The following is a 12,930-nucleotide window of genomic DNA, read 5'->3' as shown; positions in this document are numbered from 1 at the left end:
CAGAAAAATCTAAGTAGATTAGGCTTTAAGCAAATAGCCTACAGCTACTTTTGAGTCATTGTAATAACAAACTTTGTCAAGACTTCTGTCTTAATTACGCCCAAATTATTCATTAGCCCATTATCCAAGCTGATGAATATTCTGCATGTTAAAAGAAACTCTTAATTACCTACAGCACAATAGGTGCCATTAAAAAAATCAACATATACTATACTGTTCTTACTGTTGTCTTCACTTTCAAGTAAAGGGAAAAGACGGCGCTATCTCAGATGTCTGTGCGGTAATTGTTAGACGCTATTGATTGTTTAATGGTAACCGTTGTATTTACCTAGAGAGACCAGGTGGGGGGAGGTAATATCTTTTATTTGACCAACATCTGTTGGTGACACAGACAAGCTTTCGAGCGAACACAGAGCTCCTTTTCAGGTCTGGGAAATGTACTCAGCACGTCACAGCTAAATACAGGTTGGAACAGATTGTTTAGCACAAGCAGTTACATTTCAAGGGACCATTCAAGGTGAAGGGGCCAGTTAACACCACTTCAGTCATAGAGGGAAAAGAGGTGGGAGAGGCTAGGGAAGGGGAGTGGAGTGGGTTACAGATTGTTGTAAAAAGCCATAAATTCCATGTCCCTATTCAGTTAATGATGTTTAGTGTCTAGCAAAGCCATCTTTTGAAGGATTCCTTTGAGGATGAGGACTGAGAAGTCAGTTATAGAGTGATTGCATTGTGAAAAGAATTCACCCACAAGTGATATGGGATGTTTTGGTCTTTTAGCATTTTTTTGTTTCAGTTCATTCAAGAGTGGACATATTGGGGAGTCATCATTGTCCAAACCAAGGAAACAGCCATGGAGACTAAGTGTGTGTTGTTGAATATAAAATTGTTATGATGGATAAACATGGATACTGTTCTATAAAATGGATGAGTTTGGCAACGTGTTTGGACTGGACATCTGAGTGTTTTCTATTTTCTTGTAGATATCTGAGGTAGGCAGTGATTCCATCATTGTGAGGGATGCTGGTGAATAGGGAGGAGACATCCATGGTAGCAAGTGTGGTGTTCTGAGGGAGGCTGTTAATGTTGCAGAGTTTCTGGAGGAAGTCAGTTGTGTCCTGGAGGAAGCTGTCCCTTTGTGTGTTGAATGGCTTGAGGATGGTTTTTATGAGTCCTAATATTCCTTCCATAGGAGTGTCTTGGCTAGGGTTCCCTTGTTTTTGTATCTTGGGAAGCAAGTAGAAGGTCCCTGGCATGGGTTTATGGGGGATGAGGTTGACATTTTTCTGTTTTTCCTGAGAGATGCTGTCAATGCAAAGTCAACCATTCCCTTCCCATGCCAGTGAATGACATCAGCATCAAAGTTATCATACATTGTCAAAAGCATGTTTCACCAAGCTCATTGATCTAGCCACAGGTGTCCATCCATTTTGGAAAAGTAGGGCAGGTGCAGAGTCTTTAGGAGACACCATAATGACCAGGAGCCTGTCAGGACCAAAGCTATTCCTGTGTTTGTAAGAGCAGTACAGTCTTAATGTCTGGTAATCAGGATCTTTGCTATTTATGTAAAAAAGAATGCATATTCATTAAATGTGTAGATCAATCTGTTAAATATTTGTGTGAAATCACAACATTTCTGCAGCCTCAATGGATATAAGTTGCGCCAGAACTGAAGACCTTCTCCGGGGTCTGTCTGGCAGCAGGGTCCTTCCAGGAGGTTGGGGCAGGATAGCTAAAGAAGAAACCAAATTTCAGGATGGGAACTATGATAAAAAATCAGCAGCTTTGTAAAGTTTGCCAGGAAAAGTTTTCTACAACAGAATGGTCTTGTGGTGAGGGCACAGAGCCAGCACTTAGGAGACCTACGTTCATTTACTGCTTTGCCACAGACTTCCTGCATGAACTCGGATAAAACACTTAATCACTCTGAAAATCCAGCCATTCCCCATCTGTAAAATAGGTAAAATACTGATATCTCTTTCTCCTGCCCTTTGCCTGTTTTCCTATTTAGTCTGTAAGGTCTTCAGGGTCTCTTGTTTTGTATGTGTACAGCACCCAGCATAATGGGGCCCCATATTTGGATGTGGTCCCTAGAGGAGACCTTTAATGCAAGCAATAAATTGTAAGAACTGAAGCTGGCTGGTTCCAGAGCTCCTTGCATTGTTGTATCAAATTTTTTAATAGGCTAGACCATACTGCCCTTGCTTTTTTGGTATCAAACAGTGTGTGGGATTATTCTTCAATAGATGGCAAAGGAATGCTAATTGTCAATATGAGGCACTGAAATGACTGGGTATCATGCAGATATAAAAGGCAGAAGCTGAAATTGTCCCCTCTGGAAAAGTGCAGGGCACTCTTCTCTTTCCAAAGCCTTTATATCACCATCCAAAGTGATGGGAAGAAACTGCAAGAAGAGGAAGTTAAACAGGATCAGACTCTGCCTTATTTTTGGAGAGTCGGGTAGGGGTAGAGTGGCTGGTCGTCTGCACTGAAAAAGAGAAGCCTTCAGAAAATGCTTCTCTCATATATACCTTTGAGAAGGTAGGTGGAAAATCCTCATGTTTTCTGTGGCGCGCTGGATCTACATTGTGCAGCAAGACACCCTGTGTTCCCGCAGTACCTTAAAAATTCTGAGGCAAATTTCAAAATATAGGCTTTACTAACTCTAAATATGTGCATGAATATACAACCAGCACAATATTACTTGTGTTTATTTTATACTGTATTCTATTTAATGTGGCTCCCAAATTTTCAACACACTAGAGAATTTTCTGTTGGAAATTCATAAGCGCCATTGGCTGCTGGATGAAGATGTAACTTCTGCCAGCTCAGAGACTGTTGTGTTGGGTGCCAATACAAGAAACAGCAAAGGTAGATCTTAGTAATTGTGACATATACATGATGTAATCAGCACATCACTTACATATGCAAATATGATTGTCCTTGGTTAAATAGCTCCTTGTGACATCATTATTCCTAACTGGAATGCGAACCATTTATCCCAACACAAAGCCTGAGTCGTCAAACCAGTCTCATGTGTTTTAGAAGTGCTACCGTGTAAAGTGAGGATAGGGTTCAAAGGATCAGTGAACCTTCTTCCGAGTGTCTTGTGGAGCCATGGACAATACTTTATGCCTAAATTGGCCATGTTGTCTGGGCTGCCGTTGCTGCCCACCACTGGAAAGGACTAATGAAGGATGCTGTTCATGTTGGCGTTTCCTTTTTACTGCGGAGCGGAATTGCAACTGTTTCCCCTGCCCATATGCAGAAGGCAGAGCTTGCCAATGTTGTCACTGCTCATGTTCAGAGAGCCCAAATTGCCGTTGGTGCTGCTGCTCCTGTTCAAATGACCCAGACTGCAAGTGCTGTTGCTGTACCACTGATGAGAACACCAGCTGTCAGTATTATGAGAGCAGATGCTGCAGGAATACCACCTACGCATCATACCTTCCCAGAGTCAGAAGGAGACGTCAGTAAGTGCATTCAAAGAAGGAGTCTTTTTTTACATATTACATTACAATGGATATGCTGCATGGGGGGGGGGGGGGGCGCGAATCAAAAATTGTCACTTATTCTCAGTGTGACCAAGCTGGGCATGGAAAGTAGAGCTGAAGTAGTGGGAGGACAGTGTTCCCATCCAGAAAAAAAAATTTCCATGCCTGAATCAGGAAGAAAGTTAAAAAAAAAAAAAAAATCAAAAAATATTTGTGAATTCAAAACCCAGACCCTAAAGATTTATTTCAGTTTGGATCAATTGAAATGTTTTGCTTCAATAATTTCAAAATGCTCCATTTTACTGTTGACTTCCCCCCCCTTCTTTTAACCCCCGTTAAGCATAAAATTTCAAAACAAAGTTATTTTGTTCCAGGAAACTGGAATTTTTCATTTAGAAAATATAAGCATGAAATGTTTTGACAATTTCAAAACATTTTGACATTTTTTCAAGACAGGACATTTATTGATCTGTGAACAGTTTTGGTTTTGACAAATTGACATTTTAAGTGAAAAAAATGTTTAACTGAAAAATTCCCACAAGCTTTAATTGAGTAAAAGCCTGAGAAAAGGAAAGAAAGAGGACTGTACAATTAGAAGGGACACATGCTTGATAAAGAGGAAAGTGAAGTGAGAGTAAGAGAAAGAGAAAAAATGCTGACTAATGGAAAATGGTGGTCAGGGTAGGGGAGTAGAGGAAACTGAAAGTCAACTGCATAAAAATGTTCTGAAAAGAGTGGAAAGATGGGATGATAATAATCTTGGGGTGGGGGAGGGATGGGAAAATGTAAGTATTAAATACAGGTTAAATTGAAGAGCAGACAGTGAAAAGAAATTACTGCAACGGTATGCCTAGGGCTCTAAGAAACTAGCCAGACCAAAGAAGTGGTAATGATTATAAAGATTAGACTGTGAGTGGAGAAGAACTGATTGATCTTCAGAGATCTATGACACATAAGTGATTCTTGCCTTTAAAATATGTAACTCTGGCTCTGAAAGTGGGGGAGACAAGTGGATAGAACAAGGGCAGCGCTGGGAAGAATCTATTTAGTTAATGATATTACACACATTAACTTATATACAGGGGAGGGGATGGGCCACACCTCAAGGGGGAGGAGCAGCAGTTTTGGAGTGTGTAGAGTGGGAGATATGAGATTGAAAACAGCAGCAACAAGAAATGTAGTGGTGAAGGCAGTATTATGGAAGCAGGGAGTGGGTACAAGACTGTCCAACCCAACTAGGTCTACAGCAAAAATTGAATGATGAGGCAGTGATTTTATCTCATGTTTCTGGTGACTATGTTAACCACTTGAGCTTGTGTCATCTTCATTGGAATTATGATGGAGAGACAGTTGACCAAGATTTTCAAAAGCACTTACAGAGCAGAGAGATTTACAGAGCACTTTCTGAAAATCAGGCCCCATTAAGGCATCCCAAGCTGGGCACTGCAAAAATTGAGACACCCAAAATCACCAGCCACTTTTAAAAACTTTTGTCCGCAAAGATCCTTGAGCTGGCAATAGGGTTCCATTAGGAGGCCGATTTTGATTCCCCTTGTAAGGCAAAGGATAGTTAGATACAGTGGTTAAGGTACCTGTTTATTCTACTATTCACATGAATCATAACTCATTATAGTAATTTTAACAGGCAAAGCATATAAACAAGAAAAAGAGGTGGAGCAAAAAATAGGTGCTGGATGGTGACATTTGTGTAATAGCTGCAACACTTGTGGTGGTGGGGAAACGAACATCTTGAAAAATAAAACAGGCAGCTTTGCATGCATTGTACAAATCTGTAGTAAATGTGCAACTACTACCATGAACAGAAACACTCACTTGTGTCAGGTTTCACTTTAGATAAGCTATTACCAGCTGGACAGTGGGGTGGGAGGAGGTATTTTTTCATATTCTCTGTGTATATATAAAGTCTGCTACAGTTTCCACGGCATGCATCCGATGAAGTGAGCTGTAGCTCACGAAAGCTCATGCTCAAATAAATTGGTTAGTCTCTAAGGTGCCACAAGTACTCCTTTTCTTTTTACTCACTTGTGTGCAATGCTGGCAGAACAGAACACAGTCATGACCTGTTTCTTGAAATCAAAATCTTGGAAAAATAAAAATGGATGAGGTTGTACAGCAGAATTGTGTACATTAGAATCTATTTCTTAGTGAGTATCCAATTTTTTTTTTTTTTGTTTTCAGTTCAAGAGTTAGCTTGCCAACCTTTGGAAGTAAAAGTGACACATCAATCATTACACTGGAGAGGGATGCATCAGGACATGCTTTTCGTGACCAACTCATTTGTCCATTGTGTAAACAACTCTATCTCTACCCATTTATGCTACCATGCAACCACTGCATTTGTGAGAAGTGTATAAGTAAAAGCAAAGCCCAGGCTGAAGTAACTGAGAATTTCTTCATCATTGTATGCCCAGTGTGTGTCAAAGCACACTGCCTCCCCTACACTAATAAAACTCATCTGAGGATGAATTACCTGAGAGCCAAACTGGCTCGGAGATACATGCGCAGACATGGCTTTCTGAGGTGGAGATTTGACAAAACCCAAGCACCAATCTATTGTCAAGTTTGCAAAGAGAAGACAAAGAAGGCATCCAAGAGATGTCTCACATGCCGGCTGAATTTTTGTAACGAGTGTCTAAGGTTACATCACAGTGAGATCACCACTCAAGACCACATATTTACCAAAGCCTATCGAGAAGATCAAGGAGAGTGCTGTTGTTTACTCCATCCCAACTCAAACCTTTCTAAATACTGTCTAGATGACCACGAGCTAATCTGTGAGTTCTGCAGTGCCTCCCTGCACAATGGTCATGAGATACTATCCTTGCCAGTGGCGTGCTCAAATGAGGCTGCTTCACTCTTCAGTGCTATTGCCAAGTTTAAAAAAGGTTCCTATGTCAGCTTTTCTGCTTGTTTGCACTGTTTTTAAAAACTCTGATGTTTGTCTTTAACTGGCTGTGTGATTTTTGTATAGATAGGGTAATATTTATTGTTTCAGCTGGACTCCCCGAAACACACTTTCAGCAACAACGATTTTAATGAAGTTCTTTCTATCATCTATCAATCGGAAATGTGCAAAGAACTTCATTAAAATCGTTGTTGCTGAAAGTGTGTTTCGGGGAGTCCAGCTGAAACAATATTACCCCATCTATACAAAAATATAGATATATACAAGTTTAAAGCACATTAACACATGACAGCCACTGAAAGGATGTGCTGTGATAGATATGAAATCAACACAAGACTTCACTGCTGCAGTCATTAGCAAGTCCTGCCTGGGTGCTGTACCGGTCAGGATTTATTGGAGTTCCACAGCACTATGGCTGTGCTCTCTCTCACAGATGTGCCTTCTGTCCTGGGGTGGTCCAGAGCCAGCTAAGTCAGATATTCCCTCACACAGGGGACTCTTTAGCTGTACAGGTGTGGCATCTCTCCAGTCACTTTACACTGCCAAAGTACCACAAAGGGCTTATAGTATGGGCCAGAAATTGACCCTTACAGTTTAAAAGACATAGGAGTTTATGGATTTCCCACCTTCTCACATTTCCTTGCATCACCCTCCATCCACCTCATAATCCTCAGCACCCCTCATCAGGTACCCTGCATTTCTGACATTCCCCTCCGTTCATCCCTTTCCTTTGCCTACCCAGTGCTCCCCACTTCGAGACCAGATACTCTATGCCTCTCCCTCCCAGTTACTGTTTTCCTCATCAGACCCTCTCCCAGAATCCTGCCCCTCCCCTTTTCCCTCCTGCTTACAAGTGAATTTATATGTATAAACTTTTTAACCAGGATATTACCCTGGCACCAGATTCTAAATTCAAAGGGAGTTGCATGGCTAAATCCCTATAACAACCTTTGAAAAGACAGACGGGTGGAATAAAAAGCAAAACAAGAAACTCAGATAACTGCTGCTGTTTGCTAGTATGGTTTTCATAATAAGTAATACTTTGCACTAACATGGTAAATTTCACAAAGATTACTCTGGGCTTTATGATCACTCATAAATTAAGCTCGAAGGTGAGGTATATAAGCATTATCAGATGTATTTTACAGAAGACCAAATTGAGGTGCTAAGAGGATGAGGCCAAATTTTTTGAATTTGGATATGTAAATTTATGCACCTAAATCCCTACTTTGGCATCTAAAGAAATGGCCACCTAATTTTCAGAAGTGCCAAGCTCTGTCACCTCTCGAAAGTAGGTCATGTCTATTGAGGCCCCTAACTTTATCCATTCAAATTTGAAAAGTAATCAATCATTACTATAAGGACACTTAGCAAGCAGCGGCACAACGGAGAGTAAAGCATCAGAATTCTGATTCCTTGTCTTATGTTCTACCAATCCTGAAGTCCCTCTATGCTATACTAGACCAGCTTGAGTCCTACTAACTGCTACACAACATTTCAATGGGATGTTGAAATAATTGGCTTGATTTTGTTTTACAGTCCGATATGGGGTCGATAATGACCTAATGGAAATCCTTTTGCTAAAGAACAATTTTAAGACCTACAAAGAAACTAAGAGAAAGGAGATCAGAAATGGATTTCTCAAATTACGGAACATTCTCCATGAAAAAGAAAAGGAGATGATGGAATTGCTTGAGAACATTGAACTTAAAAAAGAGCAGGGAATTATAGAGTATGTGGCACAAACATCCAGAAAAATCTCTCAAATGGATAGCCTTATTCAGTATTCTAAGGAGGCTTTGAAGGAGGAAAACCAGATTGCATTTCTGCAGTCTGCAAACCTTTTGGTAAATGAAATAGAAGTTGTAGTTACTAATATTTATCAGCCCAGCGCACGACTCAAAGAAGACCCCATTCAGAACCTTAAACTCAACTTTGAAGATCTTTCAGCCAACTTGCATGACCTTTTCCAATCACCTGTCAGAATGAAGCAATCAGCGGATAAAGCAAACAAAGCTCCTTATCCCTGTAATTCAGACATAATGGTTCTAAAGAAAATTTCCAGTACCTATTCAGAAAAACATTCAACCATGCTCCGAAGTCCATCTTTATCAAACTTAAATTCACAATATGAAACAAGAGTGATGAGGAAAGAAATGTGTGGAAGACCAAATTCCACACCTCCCCCTCATCGTAAAGAGCGTAATGAAATGTTTGCATTTTGGGATGCATCTACTCAAGTTCCAAGAAAAGAAAGAAACCATCAAAGCTGCAGTATCATTCACAATCCAGAACCATTTGACAATGGATCATCTATGGTTCCAGGCCTAGTTATCATCTACCAGACTCTTGTATATCCAAGGGCGGCCAAAGTAAGACTTGTGTTTATATTTAAAATGTATGTAGACTAGGTTCTGGTTGGTCCTGGTCAAATTGGTTTTCCTTTTAATATAGCTTAAAACATTTATTTTGTGAATGAGTAATGCTGATAAAGTTCATTGGGAAATAATAAATAAGACACTGAACCCATTGTAGTCAATCGGGCCATTATGAGTATTTACTATATGAAAGGTCCAGTACAAAGGAAGTAGATGTATTTTAATATTAAATACTGGCATAAGAGGGCATTGTGGGTGTGGATTATACAAAATCAAGTTATGTTTTGCTTAGCATCTCTCAGAACTGGGTCCTATTTGAGTGATATTTAAAAAAATTGTTTTTTTTTTACGTTTATATATTAATCGGCTCTCAGCGCCTATTAGAAGCCAATTAAATGAGTTGCCAAATAAGTCATAGAAAGCACTAAATGCTTACACCAGACATCAATTTCAGTGTGAGAGATGAGTGTGCTCTGAACTTCCCAGAAGCTGCTTACCATTTTTCAAAATGCAATCCCACATGTCATTGCCTTTCACTTATTACATGCTTTGTTAGGCATGTTTTAATTTTTAAATGCAGAAGCAGCAGTAAGATGGTGGCCTGCTTTCAAAAAAAAATTGAAATGAAAATGTAAGAAAATAAAACAAAGAACATATAATTGGACAATATAGATCTTTTTTCCTCCATAGATTTACTGGACATGTCCCACAGAAGACGTGGATTTCTTTGATGTAGAGTTCTATGAAGTTGTTTCTGTTAGTCCTGATAACATTGTCCAGACACAATTAGCTGGAGAACTGCATGGGATAAAGCATCAGAACCTTGAGATACATAATCTGGATCCAAACACGGAATATCTCTTTAAAGTTCGTGCCATCAATATAAACGGTCCAGGTCAATGGAGTGACATTTGTAAGGTACAGCAAAATCTGTCCCTCTTTCTGTAGTTATTTTGCCTTTCCATCCTCCTATATTCAATTCCAATTCTTCTTTGTCTCTATCCATGAAGAAGAACACATGTCATGGGGTACTGTCACAGGAAAGTGATTCAGCATACTAGTCCGTAATCCTGAAAGGTACTGGGTTTCTCCACAGATTATTTTTTCTCATCCAAATTTGTCAACAGTAGAGCAGCACCATGGTTACAATCTTCATGCAAGTACATAATATCTTTTAACTAACACTGTGACGAGGGGCCCAGTGTCCTATGTGCTGTATGGCCACACAGTAAGAGATAGTCCCGGTCACCAAAGTGTTTACAATCAAAGAGAATTAGACTGACAGTTTCAGAATGTCCCTCAGCACCCTTGTCAAATGCCTCTCTTATTATGGTTTTAAAGAAAAAAAAAGATTTTCAAAAATAAACACCTAATTGTCACAAGTGCCGAGCACCCAGCACCACACACAGATGTCACCTCTGTGTTCTAAATCTTGGCCAAAAACATGTATTCAATCCATTTATTTTTCCACTAGGAACCATTATACATACAAGAGCAAATCATCCCAGCACAGAGAGCCAGTAAAAGGCTCTATGCACCATTTGAGTCCCAATAAAGGGTTTATGTGGGACTTCAATACATAGCCCTTTGCGTAAGTGCTCTGTGAAAGGGTGGATTTCAATCTCCCTTCATGCTTCCCAGTTTCACTTCACAGAGTTTTATCCTTCCAAGGCTCCTAGTCCCTTGTCACCTGGATTTAGTAAGAGTCTAGCTTTGAAATGGCACTCAGATAACTCACTACGTGAGTGCTAATAATAACACTACCTCTGGACCACCAGAACAGCTCTACTTCCCATACTTAACATATTCAACACAGTATTTTCTTTTTTATCTGACACACTGGAGTACTATATTGATTTTTCTTTTGAAAACAGTTCTTTCTCCAGGCAGCAGAGTTGTATTAATATTCCAGAGAAACACAGGCTTGCTTAACATCTGCTGTAATTTACATAAGCAAAGAGTTCCATGGTAAATGAAAATGAGAAAGCATGTTTGACAGACATTTATAGATTTTTTTAAAAAAAACAAAAACAAAAAACTTACCGCCATTCTTTTTGCATAAAATTAGAATGTTTTACTTTACCAACTGCATGGAAACTTCAGAAGAGTTACATTCTCACGGTGCATTTACATTAAATAAGACGTTTTATTTATACAAAATAATAAAATATTTTCTGACATATCCAATTATCCAAAAAGAATTGATCAAAGACATTATTATATCAGGGCCAGATTGTCCCAGGCTCTATATGCACACAAGTGTCACAGATAATTACAGTCTCTAAGCTGTAGGAGCACAGGATCTGCTCCTTTCAGACATCTTTTCTGGGAAGCACATTGGCCCAGAGGTGAGGCATTCCTCTCCCACCTCAAGCCTATGGCGCAGGTTGGGCACGCTGCGGGTCCTGAAGGATGGCACAGACTGCATACTACCCCTGTACATTAGGAACCATGGGGAGGGATCACTCTGTATTGCCACCAATCACAGCTGTGCTTTAATTGCCCAGTCTAGTCCCTAATTAGAAATGTGGCTTGTTTAAGTTATTTTCGTCCTTGAGAAAGTTCCTAGGTTAACAATGAAAATTAATTTTGCTCTGTGAACGGAACAACTGCAATGCAGCCCAAGGTAGTGTAAGGGAGGCTGCAGATGTGACTCAACCCCATTCTAGCAAGGGATGAAGGCCAATTGCCATGCCCATTTTTAAACTTGGCTGATGAGACGGCTAACTTGGCAACTAATTCGTTTGAGTTCTGATGGTATTTTTTGTGATTGGACACTTGTCCACGAAGAACTAGGGAGGAGCTTTTCAAAAGCACCTCAGGAATTTAGGATCACAAGTCTCAATGACTTTCAATGGGATTTATGCTTTTAAATGCCAGAGGGCCTAGAGCTTTAAAGGCATTTGGGTACCTAACTCCCATTGACTTCAATAGCCAATAGGTGCCTAAATACCTTTGGGGAACTGGGACTAAGTGCTTTTAAAAATCTCTCCCTAGCTGACTTGCAACTGGCACTTAAAGGCTGGTGCTAGGTACATCTCACAAATAATTACATTGTACACAGACTACCAAACAGCCACCATCTGGTGATAAGAAAAGGAGTACTTGTGGCACCTTAGAGACTAACAAATTTACTTGAGCATAAGCGTTCATGAGCTACAGCTCACTTCATCGGATGCATTGGCTTTTGCTTACTTTCCACTTACCCTGAGAGCCAGATTTTCAAGAGATCCACTTCCATTTAGGCAGCAAAGTAAGTGACTAGATTTTTCAAAAGAGCTCAAAATGGGTTCTTTTGAAAATCTGGCCATAAGTGATAGCTGAGCTGTTCTGAAAAATCTACCCTCTATTGTGGGTACTGAGTACTTGAAAATCTGACTGAGCTCCACTGAAAATGTAGACCACATTTTGAAGAACTATTACCCCATCATTTAACACCTGAGATACCAAGTCCCTGCAAATTGTATGTATTTTAAAATATTCCTAACTCTGAATTTGTGTTCTTTTTCCCCAATTCCAGGTAGTTACTCCAGGTGGGCATGGGAAAGCCAGAGGCAGATGGGGCTTGCTGCGGAGTATTCAATCTGCTTTCTTTAAACAGCTCTAAGCTTCAAAGAAACAAGACAGTATGTTTTGTTTTTAAAGAAAAGGTCTGAAAAAATCTACTATATTTTTGACTGAAGCTAGCATGCAGCCTAAGATCTGAAAGTAAACTCTTCAAAATAACATCTTTCTAATAAATAAATATCTCAACATTGTCTTTTGCCTTCTTTAGCCTAGAAATAGCACCAAAACATGAGGAAAATTTTGTGCTCTACATGAAAATATAGAGTGCAAATCTCAGAAGCCAGCTCTGTAGTGCATAGCACCTTTAAAGAAAAACTAATACAAACTGACTTCTTCATTTTCATCGCAGCAATCTCCTACGTTAATACTTTGATTATTACTTCCTAAGCGGCCAATTCTGAACTTGTTTATAAATAGCTATATGGGCCACCAACACACTTTACATGGTACTAATGCACCTCATAAAGCCCATTCTACAAATATCTGTAATTTGTGCCAGGAGTTCATATCTCACCCTGCCGCCTCTATTCCTGGACCTTGATCATGCACAGTGCAGAGTGAGAGCATT

The 12,930-nt window shown here is 39.8% G+C and overlaps 1 protein-coding gene across 1 annotated transcript; it reads left to right on the top strand.

Annotated features, from left to right (window-relative positions):
• Positions 1–3,114: 3,114 nt before the first annotated feature.
• Positions 3,115–12,402, top strand: TRIM42 (tripartite motif containing 42). The gene is given in 5 exon segments (XM_073358898.1): positions 3,115–3,491; positions 5,697–6,397; positions 7,957–8,789; positions 9,486–9,713; positions 12,316–12,402. Coding segments are annotated over 5 exon segments (2,226 nt in total).
• The last annotated feature ends 528 nt before the right edge of the window (positions 12,403–12,930 follow it).

Source organism: Lepidochelys kempii, chromosome 9, assembly GCF_965140285.1.
Source record: "Lepidochelys kempii isolate rLepKem1 chromosome 9, rLepKem1.hap1, whole genome shotgun sequence".
In the NCBI taxonomy this organism is placed as follows: domain Eukaryota; kingdom Metazoa; phylum Chordata; order Testudines; family Cheloniidae; genus Lepidochelys; species Lepidochelys kempii.
Note: the sequence above shows the minus strand (reverse complement) of the source record. Positions and strands in the feature narration are given on the sequence as shown.